Below are 26534 nucleotides of genomic sequence, written 5' to 3'. Positions count from 1 at the left end.
TCCCTGATGACACCAGATTGGTTGGTACTCATGACAGATGCGAGCATCTGGAGGGGGGCTCACTGTCAGAAGTTCGTGGTGCAAGGATGCTGGAATGCAGTAGTGAAACAACAATGAGAGGCTAGAGCAGCATTGCCTAAGTATATCCGCCTTTCCCATTGCTGGAAAGTTGAACACAAAAGGAATAGATGCCTTAATATTTTCAATACTTTATTGGTGCAGAGACGTTCCAAGTAAATTGCCCGACTCAGGCCGAGTTTCGTAGCTTTGTAGCCGCTGCCTCAGGGGCTCCAAAATTCAATGATTAATATTGTATGATCCACTCAGATCAAATAATGTGCCAGCGATGATAAAACAACTTCAAACCAATGGGTCCAAACGCAAGTTTGTGTGGCGAATAGATCGCCTACCTCTTTGTTTTCTTGGACCATTGCTGGAAAGGACAGTGTCAGAGCTGATTTCCTCAGAAGAAGAACCTTGGACCCAGGAGAATGGGAGTTGACGGAGGAGGCTTTTCAGCTTCTGGTGAACTGTGGGGCCCTACCAGATCTAGACCTGTTGGCAAACTTCAACAGCGCAAATGTTTCATGCTTTATCAGATGCAGGTGGGACCCAGAAGCGATGGGCATCAATGCTCTTGTTCAGGAGTGGCCATGCGGCGCCCTTCTGTATGAGCTTCCGCCCTGGCCTCTGATATGCAGGTTGGGCAGAAGATTGCAAGTCAAACCAACTCTGTCCTTTAATGGTTCCGGATTGGGCTTGAAGGCCGTGGTACACTGATCTCTAGAGCCTTCTGGTATGCAGTCCCCTCAGGCCTCCGTCTAGGACAGATCTGTGACATCAAGGGCCCATTTGGCACAAGGATCCGGGTCAATTCTGTCTTGCAATGTGACCTTTGAAAGGGCACGATTATTGAAGTGGGGCTTTTTGCCTCAGTAATTTCACTTTTCTTCAGGCCCAGAAATGTTCTACTTCTCTAGTCTATGTTAGAGACTGAAGGTGTTGCCGCTCGCCCTTTCTTCGGGCGAGCGGTGCAGAATATGATTCCTGTTCTTTGTTGAAAACTGGTAAGTGGCTTCTCTAGGTTTGCTAGATAAACCGTTGTGATGGCTTTTTCCGAATGACGGTATATAAAACTCATTAAATAAATAAATAAGTTCCTTCTTTTTGGCTGAATTCACTGTTTGTTGAGAAACATGAATGATTGACTGTTGATGATAATGTTCAAGTATAATAAGGTTTATCCACAGTTTGGCTTTTCCAGAGAATATGGGCTGGACTATATGGCCATGACGTTATCTTTTGCTCCATCTCCATCTGCTGGCAGAGATGCATAACCCACTCATTGGGATTGACATGCTTTACTAAAGAAAAGGAAATTATCAGGCCAATTTATGCGCTAAAAGGCCTTGAAAATTGCGGCTCCTGCCCTCATTTGAATACTCTGCATATGTAAAGTAGCAATTGGATGCAAAATCTGCTCTCTGTGTGTGGTGGTAAATTTGTTTTGTTTTCTTTGGTTAAAGATTTCTTTCCAGTCTGTATTTATGCTACCTTCAGAAAGAAAAAAGGAACTCATTGGATCTCTTGTAGAAAATCCAAATGTGAATACTGCGCTTATATTGAACTTTTGCAGGTAATGCTCAAAGCTGTAAAAGGAAGATAATTTTCTTATCATTCCACTGCTGTATATGTATATATTTTTTTGCTTTTTCACCATTTAACACAAGCCTTATTTAATTATCTAATTTATAACCTATCCTTTCCATTACTCAAGGTAGGGTACAAAAGTCTAAAAAATCAGAGCATACAAAATAGCTACATACAGGAGCATATAAAACAAAAAATCAAAACAGTAGGTACATATAAAAGCATACACAACAATAACAATCACATAGTTAAAACTAGTTTTGTACAACATAAAAGACATTAAATAGTAAACAAGCAGAAAGTACATATGGACTTTACAAAATGACCTTTATCCTTTTTTAGCACCTTCACGCTGGACAGTGATGCAGCCCTCCAGCAGTACATTGAGACGCTTCTGCTCCAAAGGGCTAAGATGAAACACGGTGAAGGAGAGCCTGCTTGGGATAGTACATGGCAGCCTGACTCCAAACTCCTGGCCAAAGCAGTAGCAATAATTCCAAAATTGCAAAGCACACAAGAGCTGGTCATTAGTCTCAGTGGAATTCTGCACAAGGTAGAAAACTTACAGAGAAAATTTGGTTTTGGTCTCAGCCTATCAAGTTCTTGCACATCTGTATTCTCACTTTTCTACTTTGTCTAATGATTTTGTAAGCACATAAAACCATGACCAATCATATAGATTTGCAGTGAGTAACAACTGATTTACTTCATAGTTGTGTGATCTGAATTATTTTGTTTAATATTGGCATTGTACTTTTCAGAATTATGTGGGGATTATGCATTGACTGTTTGTCAATGGATGCAAGTCCTACTGTACTATAATGTTAAATATGATTATGTAGGTACCATTTTAAAATATTTCCTATACTTATACTAGATTTTAAACCCTTATGTCTTCCATAACTGTTTCACAGTTATAATTAGATTTAAAAGATTTTACTGGAAAAAAGTACTATATTTTATTAGAAGTAAAAAAAAAAATCACTAGTCCTGAAACACAGGATTGTTGACATCATGCAAATTCTAGTCAAGAGAGAGCCTCCTAGAGCACAAATAGTAAAAGTGCATGTTTTCCAATGGATTGCTTCAATTTATACTTGTAAATCATACTTTTATTCCCTTCAGCGGTAGTCTCTTATTCGCATTTGTTGCATTCTGTCTTTATAAAAAAAAAAAGACAAATGTGGGAGAAAGAGGTACATTCTTAAATCAAATACAGAGTGGCACTGTTATTTTTATATAGATTTGAGGGGGGGGTTTATTATTGAAAAATGTGAATTACATACATTATTACTTATTTTGTACAGTTCTATAGGCAGATGCCCCCATACAGTGATATACAGCATTTTTATTACTTAATAAACTCAATGTATTAATTTCTTAATCTTAGCATTTCATATACTAGAACACTATAAATGTTTATATAGAATGTTAAATGTTGAAATCCTTCAGAGTTTGTTATACCTTTTCTCACAGGACAAGCAGGATGGTTGTCCTCACAAATGGGTGACATCGAGGATGGAGCCCACCACGGAAAACTTCTGTCAAAGTTTAAACAGAACTTTGACTGGCCCCTACTGGGCATGCCCAGCAAGGCACTGACCCTGCAGCCAGCAGGGGTCTCCCTTCAGTCTTCTTTTTTCCGCGCAGCAGTTGCCACGCGGTGAAAGGAGCTCTCTTACCACGTTCCTGACAGGAATTCGGTTTTTTTCTTTCCGAAGAAAATTTGCCCCTCAGGGGTCTCCCTTCGACAAATTTTTGTCACCTCCGCGAAAGCCGGTAAGTTTTTTGCCGATTTTCATCGACTGCCGTCGATTTTGGCCCTAGAGGCCTGTTGGCACTTACCAATCCCGCGGCTAAATTTGGCCCTAGGCCATGGCGACGGGGTTCCGTCGTTGTCCGGATTGCACCCGGACTATGTCAATCACAGATCCCCATCGGGTCTGTGTTCTATGTTTGGGAAGTGAGCATGATGTCCTGACTTGCACTAAATGTGCCCTAATGACACCTAAGGGTCGTAAAGCCAGGATGGAGAAGATGGGGCTCCTCTTCCATGCACCCACCCCAACGCCATCGATAGCATCGACGTCATCGGAACCGGCACCGTCGAAGTTGCACCACCATCGTCAACCCTCCGGTGACCGTCCTCCACCGATGACTTCTCGGCCGTCGACTCCTGTCCCCTCCCCGGATGGGCGAGGAGATCGGAAGGATAAGCATCGCCATCGACGGCACAAGTCTCGGCCCGTCGAGGATCCACAACCATCGACCTCTGAACAGGCCGAGCCACCGACGAAAAAGCCTCGGTCAGACCTGGCACCGTCCACGTCTCGTTCGCAGGCACCGAGGAAACCCTCACCCTCCCGGGGTGCGGGGGCCGTGATCCCACCGGTTACGGTGGTACTTCCGGCCCTGCCTCAGCCTCCCTCTCCCGTCGAGCCGGGTATGGTTACCCCTGGTCTCCGGGCAGAACTGGACCGGCTGGTCCAGGAGGCCATCGAGAATGCGATGCGAAGATTCCAGCCTCCACCGGCACCGCCTCCGGCACCGATTCCGGCACCGCCTCAGGCACCGACCTCAGCACCGACTCTGCCACCGAGGAGGGAACCGACCACCGAGCCTCTAGTGGAAGCGTTGGCACCGATACTAAATCGTATGGAGGCACTCATGCGCGCCCTTCCATCGGTGATTCCAGTAGCACCGACTACACCATCATCTCCGGAAGGACATTCATCGACAGGAGAAACACCGTTCCGGATTCCCCCGTCCGGTGTCGTTCCATCGGTGCCTTCACATACCTTTCCACCGATTTATCCTTCGGCTCCATCGATTCCAAGATCGGCACCGATTCCATCGGTACCCCCGAAGCCCTCGATGCCGTTCACAGTTCCGCTTGCAGCACCGATTCCATCGATGCCTTTGGATCCTCTACCAGGTCCTTCAGGACTGCAAGCCCTACATGATCCTTATGATACCTGGGGTGATGATACATCTTCAGATACAGATTTACCATCCCCACCATCTCCTACAGAGAGTAGAAAACGATCTCCTCCTGAAGATCTCTCCTTTATAAATTTTGTAAAGGAGATGTCAGAAATTGTGCCTTTTCAGCTGCAATCTGAGACCGATGACAGGCACCAAATGATGGAGCTGCTCCAATTTCTGGATGCCCCAAAAATCATCGCTTCCATCCCCATTCACCAGGTATTTCTGGATCTTTTAAAGAAAAACTGGGAATCACCTTCATCTGTGTCACCAGTTAATAAAAAAGCTGACTCAACATACCTCGTTCAGTCAGCACCAGGATTTCAGAAGTCTCAACTGGATCATCGCTCTGTTGTAGTTGAGTCTGCGCAAAAGAAGGCCAAGCGCCTAAAACCACACTCTTCCACTCCCCCTATCAAGGACAACAAATTCCTTGATAGTGTGGGCAGGAAAGTGTATCATGGGGCTATGTTGATATCTCGCATAGCTTCATACCAACTTTATATGACTCAATACAACAGAGCTATCCTTAAACAGATGCACGACTACGCTGACACATTACCGGACCAATACCAGCCACAGCTTCAAGCCCTCCTTCACAAAGGATTTGAAGCTGGGAAGCACGAGATCAGAACGGCCTACGATATCTTCGATGCTTCCACGAAAGTCTCAGCTACTGCCATCTCAGCCAGACGTTGGGCTTGGTTAAAATCATCCAACCTTCGCCCAGAGGTCCAGGATCGTCTAGCCGATTTACCCTGCTTGGGGGACAATCTGTTCGGAGAACAGATTCAACAGATTGTGGCGGAATTGAAGGATCACCACGAGACGTTGAAACAACTTTCGCCTGTTCCATCTGAGGTATCCTCCAAACCACCACCTAAGAAGGACTCTAAAAAGTCATTCTTTCGGCCACGTCGTTATTACCCTCCGTCGACTAGGCCTCGTCCGGCTCGATCCTCCACCAGACCTCAGCTACGCCAACCTCGGAAACAAAGACCTGCTGTAGCCCCACCTCCCGGGCCTGCGGCAGGCCTTTGACTTCCCGATACGGAGCACATGCCATATCCCACTCCCCCACATCCCTGTAGGGGGTCGTCTGTGCCACTTTTTGCAGCATTGGATACGGATTACCTCAGACCAGTGGGTGCTGGCAATTATCGCACAGGGTTACCACCTCAATTTCATAACTCTTCCGACAGACTCCCCGCCTCTTCAAGCATGGAGTCTATCCAGCCACTTGACTCAATTACAACAGGAAGTATCCCTTCTTTTGCAATCAAATGCTATAGAACCTGTCCCTCCCTCTCAACGAGGCAAGGGATTTTACTCCAGGTACTTCCTAATTCCAAAAAAGTCAGGAGGGCTACGTCCAATTTTGGACCTTCGGGCCCTCAACAAGTACCTTCAAAAAGAAAAGTTCAAGATGGTAACCCTGGGCACGTTACTCCCTCTGCTGCAAAGAGGGGATTGGCTATGCTCCCTCGACCTCAAGGAAGCTTATACCCATATTGCGATAACACAATCCCATCGCAAATATCTGCGGTTTCTAGTAGGCCGCGACCATTATCAATACCGAGTACTACCTTTCGGTCTGGCATCTGCTCCACGAGTCTTCACCAAATGCCTCGTAGTTGTAGCAGCATTCCTCAGGAAGGAAGGTGTCCACGTATACCCCTATCTGGACGATTGGCTAATCAGGGCCTCCACCCCTCAGATTGCCCGGTCCTCCCTACAATTGACAATCAACACACTCCTTTCCTTAGGGTTTCTTGTCAATTACGAGAAATCTTGCTTCGTCCCATCTCAAACCTTATCTTTCATTGGGGCAGACTTGGACACCTTACAGGCAAAGGCCTACCTTCCGCTTCAACGGGTCCAAACTCTCATGTCCCTAGCTCACCAGCTCCAGTCTCAAGATACGGCCACGGCTCGCCAGTTCCTCATTCTCCTAGGACACATGGCATCCTCGGTTCAAGTCACTCCCATGACCCGACTAGCCATGAGAGTAACACAATGGACTCTACGACACCAATGGATTCAAGCTTTTCAGCCTCTGTCCTCCATAGTCACAGTCACACAAGCGCTGCGCCTATCCTTAACCTGGTGGACGACTCAGGTCAACCTCCTTCAGGGCTTACCCTTTCTTCCACCGGATCCGCAAGTAATCCTAACCACCGACGCTTCTCACATCGGTTGGGGAGCCCATGTGGACGACTTTCAAACCCAAGGGTTATGGTCCAAAGAGGAAGCCGAACACCAGATCAATTTCCTGGAACTTCGAGCAATCCGCTATGCGCTCCGCACTTTCAAAGATCATCTCTTTCATCAGATAATCTTAATCCAGACGGACAACCAAGTGGCCATGTGGTACATAAACAAGCAGGGAGGCACAGGCTCCTTCCTTCTGTGTCAGGAAGCTGCGCAGATCTGGGCGGAAGCCCTCTCCCACTCCATGTACCTCAGGGCCACTTACCTGCCGGGAGTAGACAATGTATTGGCAGACCGGCTGAGCCGTGTCTTCCGACCGCACGAGTGGTCACTCGATCCTCTGATAGCGACCTCTCTGTTTCACAAGTGGGGTTCTCCCCGCATAGACCTCTTTGCGTCCCCTCAGAACCACAAAGTGGACGATTACTGCTCTCTCATTCGGAGCCAGCACTCTCGGCCGAGGGATGCATTCTCCCTCAAGTGGACAACCGGTCTGCTCTACGCATTCCCTCCACTTCCTCTTGTGTCAAAGACTCTCGTGAAGCTACGCCAGGACGGAGGAACCATGATCCTGATAGCACCTTACTGGCCACGCCAAGTATGGTTTCCAATACTCCAGGATCTCTCCATCCGCAGGCACATTCCTCTGGGAAAGGACCCGCATCTGCTCACTCAAAACGACGGATGCCTCCTCCATCCCAACCTCCAAGCCTTGTCCCTGACGGCATGGATGTTGAAAGGTTAGTCCTTCAGCCTTTCAACCTTTCAGATTCCGTTTCTCGAGTCCTGATAGCTTCACGAAAGCCTTCCACAAGAAAGTCTTACTCATACAAATGGAAAAGGTACACATCATGGTGCACTTCTCAGTCCCTTGATCCCCTTTCCTGTCCAATCTCCAAATTCTTGGACTATTTATGGCATCTCTCTGAATCAGGTCTTAAAACCTCTTCCATTAGGATGCATGTCAGTGCGGTAGCCGCCTTCCATAAAGGTGTACAGGGTGTCCCTATTTCAGTACAACCCCTAGTAACACGTTTTCTTAAAGGCTTGCTCCATCTGAAGCCACCCTTACGGCCTCCGGCCCCATCCTGGGACCTTAATCTGGTTCTTGGTCGTCTAATGAAACCTCCTTTCGAACCTCTGCACTCCTGTGAGTTAAAGTATCTCACATGGAAAGTGTTATTCCTTTTGGCTATCACTTCAGCTCGCAGGGTTAGTGAATTACAGGCCCTAGTTACCTATCCGCCTTACACTAAGCTCCTGCAGGACCGGGCGGTACTCCGCACTCACCCTAAATTTTTACCTAAGGTAGTTTCTGAGTTTCATATTAATCAATCCATCATACTACCTATCTTTTTTCCCAGGCCCCACTCCAACTCTGGAGAACAGACCCTGCATACCCTAGACTGTAAACGGGCTCTAGCCTTTTACCTAGACCGTACAGTTTCTCACAGGAAGAGCACTCAATTATTCGTCTCTTTCCATCCTAACAAGTTAGGACAACCTGTGGGTAAGCAGGCTCTTTCCTCCTGGTTGGCGGACTGCATTGCTTTCTGCTATGAGCAAGCGGGCATCCCTTTTCAAGACCGTGTCAAAGCACACTCTGTGAGGGCCATGGCTACGTCAGTGGCACACCTTCGATCGGTGCCGCTTCCTGACATCTGCAAGGCTGCAACCTGGAGTTCTCTCCATACCTTTGCAGCCCACTATTGTTTGGACAAAGCTGGAAGACAGGACTCCATCTTCGGCCAATCTGTCTTGCGTAACCTTTTTCCAACGTGATGTACCAACACCCTTCCACCTTCCCGGTAGGGTGCGGATGCCCTTTACCAAATTCCACCCCAGTTGTAGTGCCTGTTGCACGTCGTTGGGTGCATTTGGTGCAAGTCAGGACATCCTCAGCTCGGTACTCACCCATTTGTGAGGACAACCATCCTGCTTGTCCTGTGAGAAAGCAAATGTTGCTTACCTGATGTAACAGGTGTTCTCACAGGACAGCAGGATGTTAGTCCTCACGAAACCCGCCCGCCACCCCGCGGTGTTGGGTTTGTTTTGTTTTTACTTTCTAGGCACTGCCTGTAGCTTTGAACATCAGACTGAAGGGAGACCCCTGCTGGCTGCAGGGTCAGTGCCTTGCTGGGCATGCCCAGTAGGGGCCAGTCAAAGTTCTGTTTAAACTTTGACAGAAGTTTTCCGTGGTGGGCTCCATCCTCGATGTCACCCATTTGTGAGGACTAACATCCTGCTGTCCTGTGAGAACACCTGTTACATCAGGTAAGCAACATTTGCTATTAGTCGGTGATTTCTATCTCACATCTGCTCAGTTTACTGCTCGTCTTTTTTTTTTTTTTTTTTTTTTGCAGACTTTTAGTTGCAGCACAAATAAAATGGAATTCTAGTGCCCAGGATATGTATTTCTTCAGTAGATGATGTAATTGGGCAAGTAACTGTCAATAGCCAATAGCTACCCTATTATCCAATGATTAAAAAAACTACAAGAACAACACATTTTGAGCTCCGTTTTATACTTTTATGGTCAGTGTGTAGACAAGAGACATGAACGATGAACTGAGCTGCAGGGCTGAAAGTCAGGGAGCAACCTATTTATTTATTTAAGGCTTTTATATACCAATGTTCCTGTACTAGTACATATCACGTCGGTTTACATAGAACCAAAGTTGGAAATTACATCAAACAAGAAGGTACAGATAACAATAATACCTAATAATTCAAACCTCTCATTTTGTAACTAGAAACATCTTGATTGCCAAATCTAAAGCCTGAAGGCTACTCAGGGCTGAACTATATCATTCTTGCTGTAGACAAGCTAGAAGTAGGATACTGCTTTTAAACTTGTCTTTTATACGTCTGTGCATAAAACAGCTAGATCCATATGACTATGAGACAATTGAAGGAGTTCTGACAGTTATCCAGACAGCTGATGAAAAGAACACCAGTATTCAACTGAAGCAGGTACAACAAAAGGCTGACTTTGTAAAACTGGCTTTATATTTATTTGCATGTATGAATCTCATCAGAAATAAATATGTATGTGTACTGGAGGGGTTCTTCATTTGCCAAGAACTGCTTGCCAAGACCATTCTGTTATGGAGCTCGGGCACTGTGGCTCATCAAAACATTTCCTTCCATCCATTTGACAATAACCTCACCAGGTAACATGAACCCTGGGTCTCTCATTCCAAAGGCTTTCACACATTACCTTATAGAAAACAGCTGTAGCAGCTAAGCCTGAAAGTCAAACCTGAATCTGCCTTTTCCTGTCAACATTTTTTTTTTTAAAGCCACATTTAAAGATATACCTTGCTTTTCTCATAGGCTCTGGGTCTTTTGAACCACCTGAAGTCATATAAGAGAACCTCGCCTCCAGTAGAACAGGAGCACCAGTATGTGTTAGAGCACTCAATTTCCCTATCATCAGCTGCTCAGGCTAGACTGCCTTTCCATCTACTTTTCTTCAGGACGGCTCAGAGTTTTTGGAGTATTGTATGTAAGTTAAAAACATTTAGATTCTATATTTATCGGGGTAGTACTCTCAGAAAGAAATGTTTTTCGCAGATAAGCAGGCTGAATTAGCCATGACTTTGAAGAAGGTGAATGCAGCTCTCAAAGTGCCACGCTTCCGAATGGAGACCTTGCAGTCAGTAATAGCGGCTGTTCGCAAAGGGGAGTTTCTGGCTTCCCTGGATCTCATGGAGGCCTATCTACACATTCCCATCCTCCCGGGATCGCAGCATTTTCTTCACTTCATGGTCCTGGGTCAACATTTTCAGTTTCAGGCTCTTCCTTTTGGATTGGCCACTGCCCCACGCTCCTTCACCAAGGTGATGGTGGTGGTTGCAGCGGCGCTCCAGAAGGAAGGGGTCCTCGTGCATCTATACTTGGACGACTGGCTCATCATGGCGAAGTCCGGAGGCTCTTTGTCACCAATCGGTACACTGAGTTCTCATGCTTCTTCAAGCACTCAGTTGGGTGGTAAATTTAGCAAAGTGTCATCTAACACCAACTCAATCTTTGGAATACCTGGGCGCTCGGTTAGACACTCTGCTTGGCAACGTGTATCTTTCAGAGGGGAGAATCCTAACTCTACAGAGTCGAGTTCACTGGTTGTTGCAATTGCAGGTACCCAAGGTCTGGGATTACCTGCTGGTTCTGGGCTTGATGGCCTCAACTCTGGAGTTGGTTCCGTGGGCGTTTTTTCACATGCAGCCTTTACAAGCGGTGCTTTTGGCCCGTTGGAAACGGTCTCAGAGGAATTCCACCTATCCCTGCCTCAAAGGCGCAGCTAGAGAGAGTCTGTCTTGGTGGCTTCAGACTTCCAATCTTGTTTGTGGGGTAGACCTCGAGATTCCAGACTGGATAATAGTTACTACAGATGCCAGTCTCTCTGGATGGGGAGTGGTGTGTCAAAATCGCTCAGTCCAGGGTACTTGGTCTTCACAAGAATCTGCATGGTCTATAAACCGGTTGGAGACCAGGGCAATCCGTCTAGCCTTACAAGAGTTCTTACCGTTGGTGAAGGGTCGAGCAGTGAGGATTCTTTCAGACAATGCCACGACAGTAGTCTATATCAATCGGCAGGGTGGAACAAAGAGCCAGGCAGTAGCACAGGAAGCTCAGAGTTGATTCAGTGGGCAGAGAGACACCTGGAACGCATAGCAGCGTCCCACATAGCTGGGGTTGAAAACGTTCAAGCGGATTTCTTGAGTCTGACTCAGACCCCGGCGAGTGGGAGTTGTCGGAGGCCGCAATGAACCTCATCCGGGATTGTTGGGGTTCCCCCTCATGTGGATTTCATGGTGACTCATCACAATGCAAAGGATTTTCGATTTTTCAGTCAATGGCGCCACCACGGAGCCGAAGGCGTTGATGTTCTAGTCCTCCCTTGGCCGCAGGAAGTCCTTCTTTATGTTTTTCCGCCTTGGCCTTTAGTAGGCAAGTTGTTGCGTCGCATAAAGAAACATCACGGCAAAGTGATTTTGATCGCTCCTGAGTGGCCACATCATCCCTGGCTTGCGGATCTGGTCAACTTGGCGGTGGAAGGGCCGATTCTCTTCAGCCATCTGATGGGTCTACTGCGTCATGGTCCCATATTTTCAGACCAGGCTGCTCACTTCTGTCTAACAGCCTGGCTTTTGAAAGCTGGAAATTAAGACGGAGAGGTTACCCAGAGTCAGTCATAACTGCGTTGTTACAGACCAGAAGGAGATCCATTAATATGGCTTACATTAGAGTCTGGAAGATATTTGAGTCCTGGTGCACAGAAGATAGTGTTGGGGCTCTCAGGTCTTCCATTGCTAACATTTTGTCTTTTCTTCAAGACAGTTTTGCTAAGGGACTGTCCCCTAGTTCCCTTAGGGTACAGGTGGTGGTTTTGGGCTCTCTTTGTGGGAAGGTTGACAGTTCCGCTATTTCAGCTCATCCAGATGTTCTTCGATTCCTTAGAGGAACCAGAACTTGCGCCCGCCGATCAGAAGGGTTTATTCATCCTGGAACCTTAATCTGGTTCTCTGATGTTTGTGTACGGCTCCTTTTGAACCTCTGTGGTGAGCGACTCTGAAGGACTTGACTCTCGTGGTTTTTCTTGTGGCAATATGCTCAACAAAAAGGACTTCAGAATTGCAAGCGTTATCCTTTTGGGATCCATTCCTCCAGATTTCAGATTCCAGTGTTTTGTTGAGGTCGGTGCCTTCTTTTTTGCTGAAAGTGTCCATTTTTCTCGTGAACTAGATGGTGGAGCTTCCAGCCTTTCCTTCGGTAGATTCTTCCGCTCCTCATGCAAAGGAGCTCAAGCAGTTAGTAGTGCGGCAAGCTCTATTGCGTTACTTAGATGCGACAAATGATTTCAGGAGGTCAGATCACCTCTTTGTTTTGTGGAGTGGCTCCAAATGCGGGTTCAAGGCTTCTAAAGCCACTATTGCGCGTTGGTTGAAAGAGGCAATTATGTCTACTTATATCATTAGCGGTCGTCCAATCCCGGAAGGTTTGCGAGCTCATTCTATGCGTTCGCAGGTGACCTGGGTGGAGGCGCAACTGGTGTCTCCTCGAAATTTGCAGAGCGGCAACTTGGAAGTCGCTACATACTTTCGCGAGACACTATTGCTTAGATTTGGGAGATTCGGGTTTCCCTTCTTTTGGTGAAAGTGTTCTACGAGCGGGACTCTCCAGGTCCCACCCTAAGTAGAGGGCTTTGGTACATCCCAAGCGTCTGGACTGATCCGGGTATGTACAGGGAAAGGAAAATTGGTTCTTACCTGCTAATTTTCATTCCTGTAGTATCACGGATCAATCCAGAAACCCATCCAATAGGTGTGAAGGTGGAGAGTCGACCGCTCAGCTGTAGGGTTATTCTTTCTCATGTAGACTTGTTGGAAGCAGTTTAGTAGTTTTCAATATTTCAATTTGTTTAGTTTTCAATTGGTTGTTCCGGTTTTTATGCTTGGATACCGATCAGAACTGTGGCACTGGGGTTTATGAATCAGTATCAGTAAAATTTTCTCTGACTCCATCTGGCAGGGATATATAAACCCAGGCTTCTGGACTGATCCATGGTACTACAGGAAAGAAAATTAGCTGATAAGAAGCAATTTTCCTCTGAGTCCGCTTCGGGTCTCAGATGGGACTTCCCCGAGAGCAAAGACAGAGAGAGCCTCTTCTACAAGGCCCTATGGCAAGCCGGGGACTCTGTTAAGCATCATGGAATGTCCATCCATGCGATGCTTCAGGCGCTTCCATCCACTCGATGCATCCAAGTGCTTTCGCCGAACCTGACACAGTGCGCCTCATCAAAGCCGAGGCTTCTATGTGCTTCATTGATTTAATGCATCGAAGCATTTGCATCTAAGCATCGGAGAGCCTGGTTGAAACCAGGACATCAGCTCATTCAGCAGAGGGTATCTTCCCATTTGGGGATCCCAAGCTGCATACCTCCCTTTGCCGGCACAGAGGTGTCGCAATCTGATTGAGGTGCAGGGGAGAGTTGGCCGACGCATCGATGTACAGCAACGTGCCTAAGAAGGAAGAATGTTTCTCCTGTCCATCACATTAGTCATGTCGACTGAGTTGCCTGACCCTAGGGTGGAGGTTCATGGCATACTACAACCGCTTCAGATATCGATGAAGCAGTGTTACTTGTGACTGGGGCGCCAGTGATTCTGCAACAGCGTAATCCCAACTTCCCCGTGCTTCATTGCGATGGAGAAGCCTCGGGGGAGGGGGGGCAGATCTCAGGTCTACCTCCATTCCCCCAGAGCGAGTCATCTTCTACGGGATAGTCGCGTGCTCAGAAAACAAGTGATGCAATGGGTTTGTTAACCAGAACACTAGCAACTGGCGGCCTTGAAGTCCAGCTGGCTGCCAGCAAGGCTGAAGAAGCTGGCCTCGCTATCAGTCACATGGGGCCTAAACCCTTCAACTCATTGAAGGAAGGGATGACTTAGGGCTGTAACACAATGTGTTACAGACTTGGAAAACGAAGTGCCAAATTCGGCAAATTTCTTTGGCGGCCCTGGGCAACTGTCGGCATAAAGGAAAACAAAATGTGATTACCCAAATCCAAGGACCATGGCCTGCGGCTGGATTAGTGGCAGGGCGCAGTACCCAGCCAGCAAGTGTCAACCAGTCGGAAAATGATAGCGGCGTCAGCCATGTGATTATACATAACCCGCTAATAATCGAGGCGGGCAATTTGGAGATGCAATGCCTGCCCCCCCCCCTCCTCACCAGGCCAGATCAACATATGACGAGTGTAAGAGGTGGAAACTCTGGTGCTAGTCACCCTCCATGGCAGCCCAAAGGAAGACCATCTGCCAACGGATGTACCATGCCTCCAACGTAGACGGGGACGCCCAATCACATCAGATTCAAACCCAAGCGATTCCGGTGAGGCCGGTAATCATGGCCCGCACTGGTGGCCAGAGGACAATCCCCTATACAGACGAAGGAAGAGGATAGACTCCGCAGACAGCCGCCAAGAAGCGGGACTCGTCTGGCAGTAGACAGGAGCCCAGGCCTTCACACTCTGAATAGCAATAGCATGAGCAGGGATTCCACAGTAGACTGATGCGGTGACACCTACTCCTGAGAATGAGAATCTAGCCATGCAGTGGCAGGTTACCTCGTCAGGCGGAGGACCGTCCAAGTATACCTTGGTCACCAAAAGCAACAGAGAGTCCAGGCTTTGCTTAGTACAAGATGCTTCCCTCTTCCCAGAGATGAAGAGACTATTATATAACATCCTCGTACCCCGCATACAACGAGGACCACACAGAGACGAAGCTTGAATGGGATCAGTATCACAGCCAGGACCTCTATGGTCCATGGAGACCATGAGATGCTTGCCTGGTTCGTCCACCCCATTAGGAAGCTAAGGCCCATGGATATACATGAGACTTGCTGTCAGGAAGGGTGATTCTTCCTCTACCCAATGTGCTCCTGCTAGTGTCCAACATTGGGGAGGTTGAAGGACACATCAACATACCTAAAGCTACTGATCTGGAAGCACGGCGTAGGGGGATCTTCCAGTAAAGTGCCCTGCCTGGAAGGACTAACATGGTAATTGCACTAAGCACGCAAGGAGGAGTGGAGAACACAGATTGAACCTTCTCTGCTACTCAGGAAGCGTGTAGAAGTTTTTCTCCCCCATGCCGAACAAGAAGGCCAATGGCATTGGAAAGGGCATGTCAGCGCCATTGCAGCCTATCATCTCCTCAGGATGAGTCCCTGGTGTCATACCTAGCATTGAACTCCAGATTACTGAAGGATCCTCCAGCTACGCAGCAGTCAAGGAGAGTGGTCCCGTGAAACTCTAGCCTGATCCTGACTCAACCCAGATTTCTGCTATATGCATCATCGGACAACTGTCACCAGGGACATCATGCCATGGGGAGTCTGCCCGGGTTGCCCTCAGTTCAGGAAAGAGGGTCAGTGAACGACAGGCGCTATCCTCTGCTTCATCATACCTCAAATCTTGCTGCGACAGGGCAGCGCTATGAACGAGTCCTCGCCCTTCCTGGGGTTATCTCGGCTCTCCATCTTAACTCAGGCAATAACTGGACCAACCATCTCGGGAGCCGCTTAAGGCAGACACAAAAGGCGACTTCACACGTTGGATCCCAAATCTGTCCAATCTACTGTGACAGCTGCGTACACTCTGAGTCTAGCACTCCCAACTGGGGTGTCCTTCAAGATGAAGTGGCCAGGCTCCGGGTCCTAGTGCATCCTGTCTTGCTCCAGCAAACATAAAGCATGCTGCGCTGAGGCCACCATGACAGAGCAATTGTGGTATCCATCGCACTACGAGGGGTATGCTCGTCATGGACATTCGTGAGGCACCATGAAACCGTTGTTGCATGCCTTACACATTACACTGCTGCTGGTCAGCAGGTGGCCGCAGGGGGTAGAGAGGATCGACCTATTCTCTGTCAAGGACAAGTGAGAGACTGTCCATGACCACTAGTCAGGTTGAGTGTGTCATTGGAAGCTGGAAGAGACGGTACACCGCCCTCAGGGGGCGCCAACGCTCCAGTCTTCCAGCTTGGGACTCCCCAAAGTCATGGCTAATTCAGCTTGTTTAGCTGCGGAAAAGAGCAAGTCTGCTTACCGTAATCGATGTTTTCCTTGTATAGCAGAATGAATTAGCCATGTAATTTCCGGCCTGCCTTCCCAGACAGTCTCCTATCGGACTCCATCCAGAGCTTGGAAAACAGACTGAGGCAGGAGGGGAGTCACATGGGAGATACTCCCACGCGGACACATAGAGCACAGCTCTGTTTGCTTTGAGAGAGTTCTGCCATCTAGAGGACCGGAGGATGTTCCCAAAGTCATGGCTAATTCATCCTGCTATCCACGGAAAACACAGTTTATGATAAGCAAACTTACCCATTCCTTCAGTAATTGAAAATCAAAAGAAAAGTTAGAATTTTAATAATTTTGGGCTCTTATCATCCCCAGATTAGTCCCAGGCACATGGGTTTTTCTCCCTTACCAGCAGATGGAGACAGAAAAGCTTTACTGAAGCTACGTTACTTAAGCCAGAGTGCCACCTGCAGTCGCTCCGTATTCTCTGTCTCCAGTAGATGGTAAAGTTGCAAAACCTGCAGTTGAGCTGAAGATGAGATATTGTTCCCAGGGGTGTTAGGCTCTGTGCTGGGGCTATCACCCTGGTAGAGTTATTGGTGAGCAGGGAGTTGGTGGCCACTGTAGATGCTGTGCCCAGAGTAGGTGGAGGATTTTGATAGCGAGTGGTCTAGGTCCCTCAGGTCTGCCCGTGGCCCTCCTTCCCTTGAGATCTCTGGCCCAATGGAAGTGTCCTGGAGAAGCCCTGGAGCAGAAAAGTACCCTTTTATTTTTGAAGGGTGCTGTTATTTTAGGGCTTAAAAAAAAAACACAGAGTGGAGAGCAGCAGCAGGGCTAGTGTTTCCCAGCAGGAAGCCTTTTTGATTTGTTAGAGGAAGTGAGGAAGCGACTCAGCTGCCAGTCAGGACTGTGGAATGGCTTTAAACTTGGCAGCAGGTTTGACTCGGGACCACAATGAGTACAGACCGGCAGTGACCACAAAAGTGGAAAGCAGTGGTGGCTCCCACTGACTGCGGGAAGCTTTGCTGAGCTTATGGGGAGAAGCACTGCAAGTTGTAAGCTTCAGGCCTATGCAGACCGCGTGTGGGTGGTGGAATGTGAGGCTCAGAGTCGGCTGGTGCCGCAGCAGTCATGAAAAAGGTAGCGGGGAGGAAGCAAGCACCCTGGTCTCTGGTAGCAAGCCACTGCAAATCTCCCTTGCAGCACAGGAACCGTGGCCATCTCGCTTTCTGGCTGCACAGTGCAGGGGGAAGAGAGAGAGCTGCTTCATCTCCAGCACTATTTCCTGCTGTGGAGGCCTCAAAATGTAGCAGGATCCACAGAGAGGGATTCAGAATAAGAGGAGGCATTCTCGACAGAGTTTGTTGTCCTCATGCACAGGGTTTACCTGGCCAGAAAAGAAGCGGGAGGGGGGAGCAATCCAGTTCCAGAGGAACATAGCGACTTCTCAAAGTGAGGAAAGTGGTCCCTGGGGAATGAGTCAAGACCTCCGTTTCCCCCCTCTGAGGCCAGCTCAGGGAGTTGCTTCCTTCTGGAGAAGTGAGTCAGCAAGGTTGGATACGTCTTTGATGCTTTAGTAAGAAAGTCCTGCTCCCTCCATTTATGCACTAGATAAACTGGCATATTATTGAGCATTAAGAGGCCAATTTTTAAAACCATTTCCACGAGTAAAACAGTGAACATAACAATTGCTGGTTCACAGGAGTCTGGCCCCCTGGGTCTTGATAGTGGCCAAGCCAGATTGCAAGTACCCAGCATAGCCCATAAAGTAGATCTAATTCCTTTTATTCATTCCCAGGGATAGCAATAGTAGCCAGTACTTTGGCTATTCAAAAGTATGTGCATTATTTTGGCTTGGAAGAACTACCCCATGCAGGTAGGTTTTTCCGAGTTAATTTTCAAAGGGAAAGTAGGCTTGCACTTTCTGTTTAAAAACTGGAGCAGTGTCCTCGAGTGAAAAGTACCCCTCGGATTTTGTACCAAGATGAGCAGTTATTAAATTACTGTCCCCCAATGAGTCTGTGCTTGTGTTTTTTTGTTTTCTGGTATATCTGAGCTGTAACCACATTGCAAAAAGCTGAGGTAATTCTAGGGGGAAGAAAGTTTTATTATATTAAAAAAAAAAAAAAAATCATTAATATATTTGTTTAAAAAAAAGGGTCTTAAAATAAGACCAGATGAAAAAAGAGAGCCAGGCAAAATACATAATTTGAAAAGATAAGTACAGTTATTGTTGCTTTTTAGTCTTTAGCATTTAAGCATTGATAAGCATGTTATGACCGCTGCTTGTCACATTGTTTAAAGTAAGTTGTCCAAAATACATTGATTGACTCCTATTTCTTGACAGCTGCAGAGCTTAGTGAAGAGTCCTTCCCAACACTTCTCCTGATTTCCAAGCTAATGAAGGTGAGCCTGATCCTTGCAGAGGGAAAGGGTTGTTTTAATTCATTAGATTAAAAATAACTTCCTCATTGCCCACCAGACCAGTCCAGACAGAAGGGATTTTTCTCCCCTACCAGCAGATTGAGTCAGAGAACAACAAAAGCTTTACTGTACACTTAATACTTATTCTAGTGTACTGGCTGCAGCCACCCAGTAATTCTCTGTCCAGCAGATGGCAGCGGTGCCGATCTGGTGCTGGTACCAGTCAGACTGTTCTGGTGGATATGTTACTCCTAAGAGTGGTCAGATCCTTGTGGGGCTATCCTCCTGGATAAGTAGGGACAAACAGAGGGTCGTTGACCCTTGGTAAACCTGAGTCCCAGCACTGAGGAAGATCAGAGAGCCAGGGGATCTGGCTCTGGCTCCCTTAATCCCATGTCGCACCACTCTCTCTAGATTCCCTTCACAATTTGATGGTACCCTTTTCAGGTAAGTATATGTATTTATTATTCCTGGCTTGGTTGCTATAAGGGCACTTTAAAGTTAAAAAAAAAAAAAAAAAAAAAGTGTGTTAAGCAGCTCCATTCAGAGGAAGGGAAGTTGGGGCAGCACTCTGCTTGTGCTTGTCAGCAACAGGTGTCCCGCTGTGTGGGGCCATTACTCTGGGTCTGGATCTGACCATAAGGAGAGTGGATGAGTGCAAAATTCTTCTTTTCCTAGCGTGTAGCCAGATGGACTCAGGACCAATGGGTATTGTGCTCTCCTGATAGCAGATGGGAGACGGAGTCAGATTTCAAAGCTGACGTCAGCCTACATATACCCGTGCAGCGTGCTTAGCTCTTCAGTATTTCTCCGTCTCCATAGCAGATGTGGACACTATCCCAAACAAGAATAGTGTAACATTTACAGCAAGAAAGAAGAAAGAAAAAAATTTACCTTAATAAGAGAGCCCCACTTCTCCTGCGGTGAAACCTAACGGTCCCTCCCCCAGTCGAGACTTTCCTGAGGTTGATTAGATATCCCTCAGAGGTGAGCCTTAGTCTGCCGGCCGATTCCCGGCATGGATGTAGCCCCCAGGGTGGCTGAAAGGCAGCGGATGCAGATTCGAGCACGGCGGTGAAGGTATTTCCCTCTCCCCCCGCAGCTGGAGACCGTCCAGCACGCAACCGGTAAGCACAGAGAGAGACCAGGTAAGGTAGAAACCTTTACTTCTAAGTCTCCGGTCTCCAGGGCTCGAACAGCCGTACCGTCCTTCCTCCGATAAGGTTTAAATCAGGTTGAGCAGCCCTCCTTTGGGGCAGGCCCCGATTCGGAGTGAGGGTCGACACACGTGGAGACCCTCAGGGGGGTCGCCATCTTGCCTTTGGGGTCGTCGGCGCCATTTTCCCCCTCCGACCGATGGTATGCGTGGGGCAGGCTGGAGGCCCGAAGCGTCTAACTTAAGCGCTTAACTATGGTTTGAGCACACAGCGGTGCGCACATCTGGGTTATGCGCACAGCTAGGCCACACGCACAACTGGGTGCATAACTGTGCCACACGCACAAATTCTGTTGCCCGCACGCACAACTTGTGCGCACTTCATGCACATAATTTCTGCGCATCTGACGCTCACGCGCGCATACCTCCACGCCTAAGCCCTACAGGTGCACAAATAATGGCACCGCCATCCAAAAAAGCCAAGGGACCCTTCCTTTGCCCTACCTGCCACTTTTGAGCCACACAGCCTGGATTGGAATCCCTCCTGTGCGAACAGAACAGGGAGAACCAAATCAAGACCCTCTACAGCCAGGAGAGGGATCCGGTACCACCGATGATGGCATCCCAGACCTAAATATCTCTAACTCGGTGCCCCCAGAAGGAAAATCCCTCCGGGGCTACCACTACAACCCCTCCTGGGATCAACATGGACCCAGGAACCTTCTCCTGGGTGGAATTTTTCAAAGGGCTGCAAACCTTTGTCCAAGCACAACCAGCCCCCGCTGTCCACCAGACTCAAACCCAGCTGGAAGCACAAGTCCTTCCTGGCACCTCCCGGGCTTCTCGAGACATGCCTTTTCTAACCAAGAGCCTCCCTGATGGGGGTCCAGATACTTCAGAGGATGAAACAGACTTCCTGGAAGAAGGAGAAATTCCCCCAGGGATGGAGCCATACCAGACCAAGCTCCGATTCTTTCACAAGGATGAATTACCAACCCTAGTGTCCCAGACTGAATACGCTGGGTCTCTCAGGCACGGAGTCCACAGCGGAACCAAAGAAGAATCCCATGCTGGTGTACCTCCGTAAGGCCTCATGCTATTTCCCTTTGTTGGAGCCCATTAAGGAACTGATTGACCTGGAGTTGAATGCTCCAGAGGCCACTTTCAAAGGGGGAAGGCTCTAGAAGCCTTCACCCTTCTACCTGCTAGAACCCACGGCTAAGGAGCTTCTACCTTTCCCCAAAGTGGATGCTATGATCTGTGCTGTCTCAAAACTCACTATGATCCCAGTGGAGGGAGGAGCGGCACTGAAGGACGCCCAAGATAGAAGGCTGGAAGCCATCCTTAAGCAGTCCTTTGATGTATCAGCAATGACGTTACAAATTGCTTCCTGCTGCGTATTAGTGGCACGTTCCTGTTTGATCCTCGCCAGAGACACAACCACACCCGGAGAAGTGATGGGGCCTGCGGTCTCCTTCCTCACCAATGCGGACGAGGTCTGCGGTAGCACCTCATCCAGGGGTGTCACTGTCGCAGTGGCGGCAAGAAGACAATTATGACTCCGGATTTGGTCGGCTGACGCAACTTCCAAAGCGAACCTCACAAAAATGCCTTTTAAAGGATCCCTCCTGTTCGAGAGTGAACTGGAGAAATTAACCAACAAATGGGGTGAATCTACAGTACCCCGATTACCTGAGGACAGAAACAAAAGAACATATCAGCGCTCCTCCCCCAGAAGAATCAAGGGTAGAGGATTGCAGAACTTTAAACCTTACAAGAATACACAGACACAAGCAACTCATCCTTCAGGAAGGTCTCAGTCCTTTCGGAACAGGCACATTAAGAGAGGAGCAAGCTCAGGGGCAGGCCCTGGCCGTACCCCACAATGAGAAGACGCAGACCCATCCACAGGAAGAAGACTTAGGGGGCAGACTTACCCTCTTCTACCAAAGATGGATCGAGATAACTTTGGACAAGTGGGTCCTAACCATCATTCGAGAAGGGTACTCGCCGTGCCACTCCCACTCCAAGAGACTGGCAGTGGAAACCACGCTAGCAAGATTACTCAGTCTGAAGGCAATAGCCCCAGTGCCCACGCTTCAACAAAATACTGGCTACTATTCCATCTATTTTATCATTCCCAAGAAAGAAGGAACATTCCGGCCTATCCTGGACCCCAAGGCCGTCAACCGTTACCTGAAGGTTCCACACTTCCGCATGGAAACCCTTCGATCCGTTATAATGGCGGTACAAACTGGAGAATTCTTAAACTCCCTGGACTTATCCGAGGCATACCTTCACATCCCGGTCCATCAGAACCATTAGCGCTTCCTGCGATTTGCGATTCTGGGCCATCATTATCAATTCCAAGCGCTACCCTTCAGCCTAGCTACCGCCCCCAGAACCTTCACCAAAATCATGGTGGTAGTGGCGGCAGCACTGAGGAAGGAAGGAGTCATGGTACATCCTTACTTGGACGATTGGCTGATCAGGGCAAAGTCTCCGGAGGAGAGTCGCCATGCAACCACCAGAGTCAAGAATCTACTACAAGAAATTGGATGGGTCATGAACACGACCAAGAGTTGTCTACAGCCCTCCCAGTCACTAGAATACCTGGGAGTCCGGTTCGATACCAAACAGAACAAGGTCTACCTTCCCCCTCCAAGAAGAAGGAAGCTAATGGATCTTTTACAAAAGCTGTTGACCTCGGTCTGCCGCAAGGTATGGGACTACCTTCAAGTCCTCTGCCTCATGACATCAACTCTGGAAGTTGTTCCATGGGCAAGGGCACATATGTGGCCGCTACAATGTTCCCTCCTATCACGATGGAATCCAGTGTCCCAGAACTACTCAATTCACCTCCAGCTACCGACAGAGGTTCGGGAGCAGCTTCAGTGGTGGCTACAGGAAGAACACCTAAGCAGAGGCGTAAACCTATCTGCTCCGAAGTGGATCTTGCTCACCACAGACGCAAGCCTGCAAGGGTGGGGAGCCCACTGTCAGGAACAATGGAACAAGGAAGAGGCGGGATGGAACATAAACCTCCCTGGAAGCACGAGCGGTCAGACTAGCCTGCCTACAATTCAGCCACAGACTCCGAGGTGAATCCGTCAGAGTCATGGCAACACAACGACCGTTGCTTACATCAACTAACAAGGAGGAACCAAGAGCCAGCATGTGTCTCTAGAAATAGACCCCCTCATGGAGTGGGCGGAAATAAATCTACAAGAGATTTCGGCCTCCCACATCATGGGAAAAGACAACATCTCTGCGGACTATCTCAGCAGAGAAAGCCTAGACCTGGGGGAATGGTCGCTGGCAGACATAGCCTTCCAGCTGATTGTAAATCAATGGGGTCTCCCGGCCATGGACCTATTAGCAACTTGTCGCAATGCCCAGGTCCCCAGATTCTTCAGCCACAGACGAGAACCACAATCTCAGGGAATAGACGCTCTTGTCCAGAACTGGCCAGAGGAAAGCCGCCTGTACGCCTTCCCACCCTGGCCACTACTGGGCAGGGTCATCCACAAGATAGAACACCACAGGGGACTAGTCCTACTAATCGCCCTGGATTGGCCAAGAAGACCATGGTAAGCGGACATGCGAAGACTATTGGCGGGGAATGCTCCACATTTACCGCCATACAGGGAACTTTTTCAGCAGGGACCGATCTCCCATGAAGACCCAGCTCGATTCTCTCTTACGGTATGGCCCTTGAGAAGACTAGCCTAAAGAAGCGCGGCTTCTCAAAAGCCGTGATTGTGACACCCTACTTCGTGCACGCAAGTTCTCCACATCTTGTCTTACATACGGATCTGGAGAGTATTCGAAGTTTGGTGTGAAGACCGCAGTCTCCTCCTGAGGAAAGTCAAGATTCCCACAATCCTAGAATTCCTACAGGACGGCATGCAGAAGGGGTTGTCCCTCAACTCTCTCAGCATCCAAGTCGCAACACTGGCCTGTCTCAGATTCGAAGTGGACGACATTAAACTATCAACTCATCCTGATGGTGTCCCACTTCCTGAAAGGAGTCAAACAACTCCAACCACCCCTAAAATGGCCAGTGCCTCTATGGAACCTCAACCTAGTCCTAGACTTTCTAGCAGGGGAGTCCTTCAGACCAACGAGCGCCCTGTCTCTAAGTCTCTTGACCTTAAAGACAGTGTTCTTGATCGCAATATGCTCAGCCCAGCGCATCTCCGAACTTCAAGCATTATCCTGTCGGGAACCGTTCCTCAGGTTCACCCTGAGCACCATACAGCTACATACGGTACCATCCTTCCTTGCGAAAGTGGTTTCCCAGTTCCATATGAACCAGACCATATCCTTACCATCACCAGATGAGCACAAGGATTTGGGAGACTCATGCCTCCTCCGCCACCTGAATGTCTGCAGAATCCTAGTCCGTTACCTGAAGAGATCGGAATCCTTACGCCAAACTGACCACCTGTTCATTCTTCACAGCGGGTAGAAGCAAGGAGAAGCAGCAACACGGGCCACCATAACCCGCTGGATCAAAGAAGTAATTGATACTGCAGGAAGACCATTACCTCTACAGGTCCAGGCTCATTCTACAAGGGCCCAGGCAGTCTCCTGGGCTGAAATCAAGCTGCTGTCGCCAGCCGAAATCTGTCGGGTGGCAACATGGTCCTCCCTACACACCTTCTCCAGGTTTTACTACCTGGATGTTCAGGCCAGGGGGGATACAACCTTCGCAAAGGCAGCACTAAGTGGACCACGGGCAGCCTCCCACCCGGTAGGGGAGTAGCTTTTGTACATCCCATTGGTCCTAAGTCCATCGGGCTACACGCTAGGAAATTGGAGAAATTACTTACCTGATAATTTCGTTTTCCTTAGTGTAGACAGATGGACTCAGCATCCTGCCCACGGCTGCTCCAGAAATAGAGAACCTCTGATATCAAATCTCGAGACTGAAGAAGTACGGGTTGCCACGGCCTACCTCTAATCCAAGACACCCACAATTGCCCAGGTATTGGCGTTTATTGTTTCAGTGCACTGGCGGTCTCCAGTTCCAAAAGTTTTATATAGATAGATAGATAGATAGATATATATATATATATGTAATCAGTTGACTCAGATCAAGTATAATCAAGTATTAAGCAATATATATCCACACTGGCTTTTCGAAGACAATACTGAAGAGCTAAGCAACCTGCACGGGTATATGCAGGCTGACGTCAGCTTTGAAATCTGACTCCATCTCCCATCTGCTATCAGGAGAGCACAATAGCCATTGGTCCTGAGTCCATCTGTCTACACTAAGGAAAACGAAATTATCAGGTAAGTAATTTCTCCATTTTTAATCCCTTTCTAACAGCACCAGCAGCATGGCTGTGATGCAGAAGCAAGAGAAAAAAATGTCTCGCATGAGGAGGCCACCATGGGTTGATCCAGGCCTCCAGGTTGGGTGTTTATTGTTCTGGAGATCAAGAGATGCATGAGGGAGAGTCCCTCTTGAGCTCTGGTACTATTCATAGATCCTTTTCCTTAAATTAGTTGTTTGGTTTTTTTTTTTTCTTTTTTAGGTTTCTTTGGATAAATTGTACATGACTGCGATCAATAACATTTTTGAAAAAAGTTTGAAGCCGAAGGTATTTAAACAAGCCAATTCCAAGTGTTCATCGGTGATTACCAAGGAAACAGCTAAAACCGTGCAGACCATTCAGTCCTACCTGCTGTCTATTACTAATCCACAGTGGGCTGCAGCTAGTGCTCACAGAATTGCACAAGAGCTTCCAACAGGTATCGGTTCTGTTTTAGGGGAAAACTTTTTAGAAGCATTTCAGACAAGGCAGCTTAAATGTAGACAAGTTTGAAATAGGTGCAGCTATACTGTTTCCTGTTCATACCAAGATCAGTCCAGACAAGTGGATTTATGCATCCCTACCAGCAGACAAGACTTTGAGCCACTGCTACATAACTGAAGGGCCACCTGCAGTCCCTCAGTATTTCTCTGTCTCCAGCAGATAGTAGAGGTGCAAGCCTGCAGTCTGAGAACAGGAGAAAAAAAACAAATATATATATGTAAAAAGAAAGTCAGTTCAGAGAAGTTTGGCTCCCTGAGGTGTTAGGTGGAGATGGGCGACTCGGGGGTTGGAAACCCCTGACTGGTGCTCATCCTTGTTTGGCCGGAAGTCCTGATAGCCAGGGGACCAGCTCCCTCAGGAATCCCGAGATCTCCTCCTGAAACTTCACCATTTTGTCAGGGAAGTACCCTGGGTTTTTTTTGCCTTTAAGCTATTTAAAAAAAAAAAAAAAAAGAGTATTGATCTTTGGGGTTTTTTTGCAGCAGCTGAAGGAACAGTCTGGGCACGGTGGTGAGTGAGCTGTTGGCACTTTCAGGAGGGAAAGAGTCAGGGGGCTTTCCTTCTCCCCGGGGGCCCAGGGGTATTTAGGGAGGGCTTGAGCATGCCGATTCGGCCATTGGGAAACCTGTTTCGTTCTCCGCAAGGGTGGTGTGAAGGTTCTTGTGCGCCACTCAGGCTGCCAGCAT

At 48.2% G+C, this 26534-nt stretch overlaps 1 protein-coding gene across 3 annotated transcripts in view; it reads left to right on the top strand.

Moving 5' to 3' along the window:
* KNTC1 (kinetochore associated 1) overlaps positions 1–26534 on the top strand; it is a 422937-nt gene that overhangs the window by 299171 nt on the left and 97232 nt on the right. For all 3 annotated transcript variants that reach the window (XM_029571458.1, XM_029571459.1, XM_029571460.1), the window contains exons 43-48: positions 1527–1636; positions 1993–2203; positions 9730–9819; positions 10183–10354; positions 18788–18846; positions 25567–25783. In XM_029571458.1, coding sequence (XP_029427318.1) covers positions 1527–1636; positions 1993–2203; positions 9730–9819; positions 10183–10354; positions 18788–18846; positions 25567–25783 — 859 coding nt within the window. The remainder of the gene's footprint in view (positions 1–1526; positions 1637–1992; positions 2204–9729; positions 9820–10182; positions 10355–18787; positions 18847–25566; positions 25784–26534) is intronic.

Source organism: Rhinatrema bivittatum, chromosome 11 (genome assembly GCF_901001135.1).
Source record: "Rhinatrema bivittatum chromosome 11, aRhiBiv1.1, whole genome shotgun sequence".
In the NCBI taxonomy this organism is placed as follows: Eukaryota; Metazoa; Chordata; class Amphibia; order Gymnophiona; family Rhinatrematidae; genus Rhinatrema; species Rhinatrema bivittatum.
This window is presented reverse-complemented; position numbering and strand designations above follow the sequence as displayed.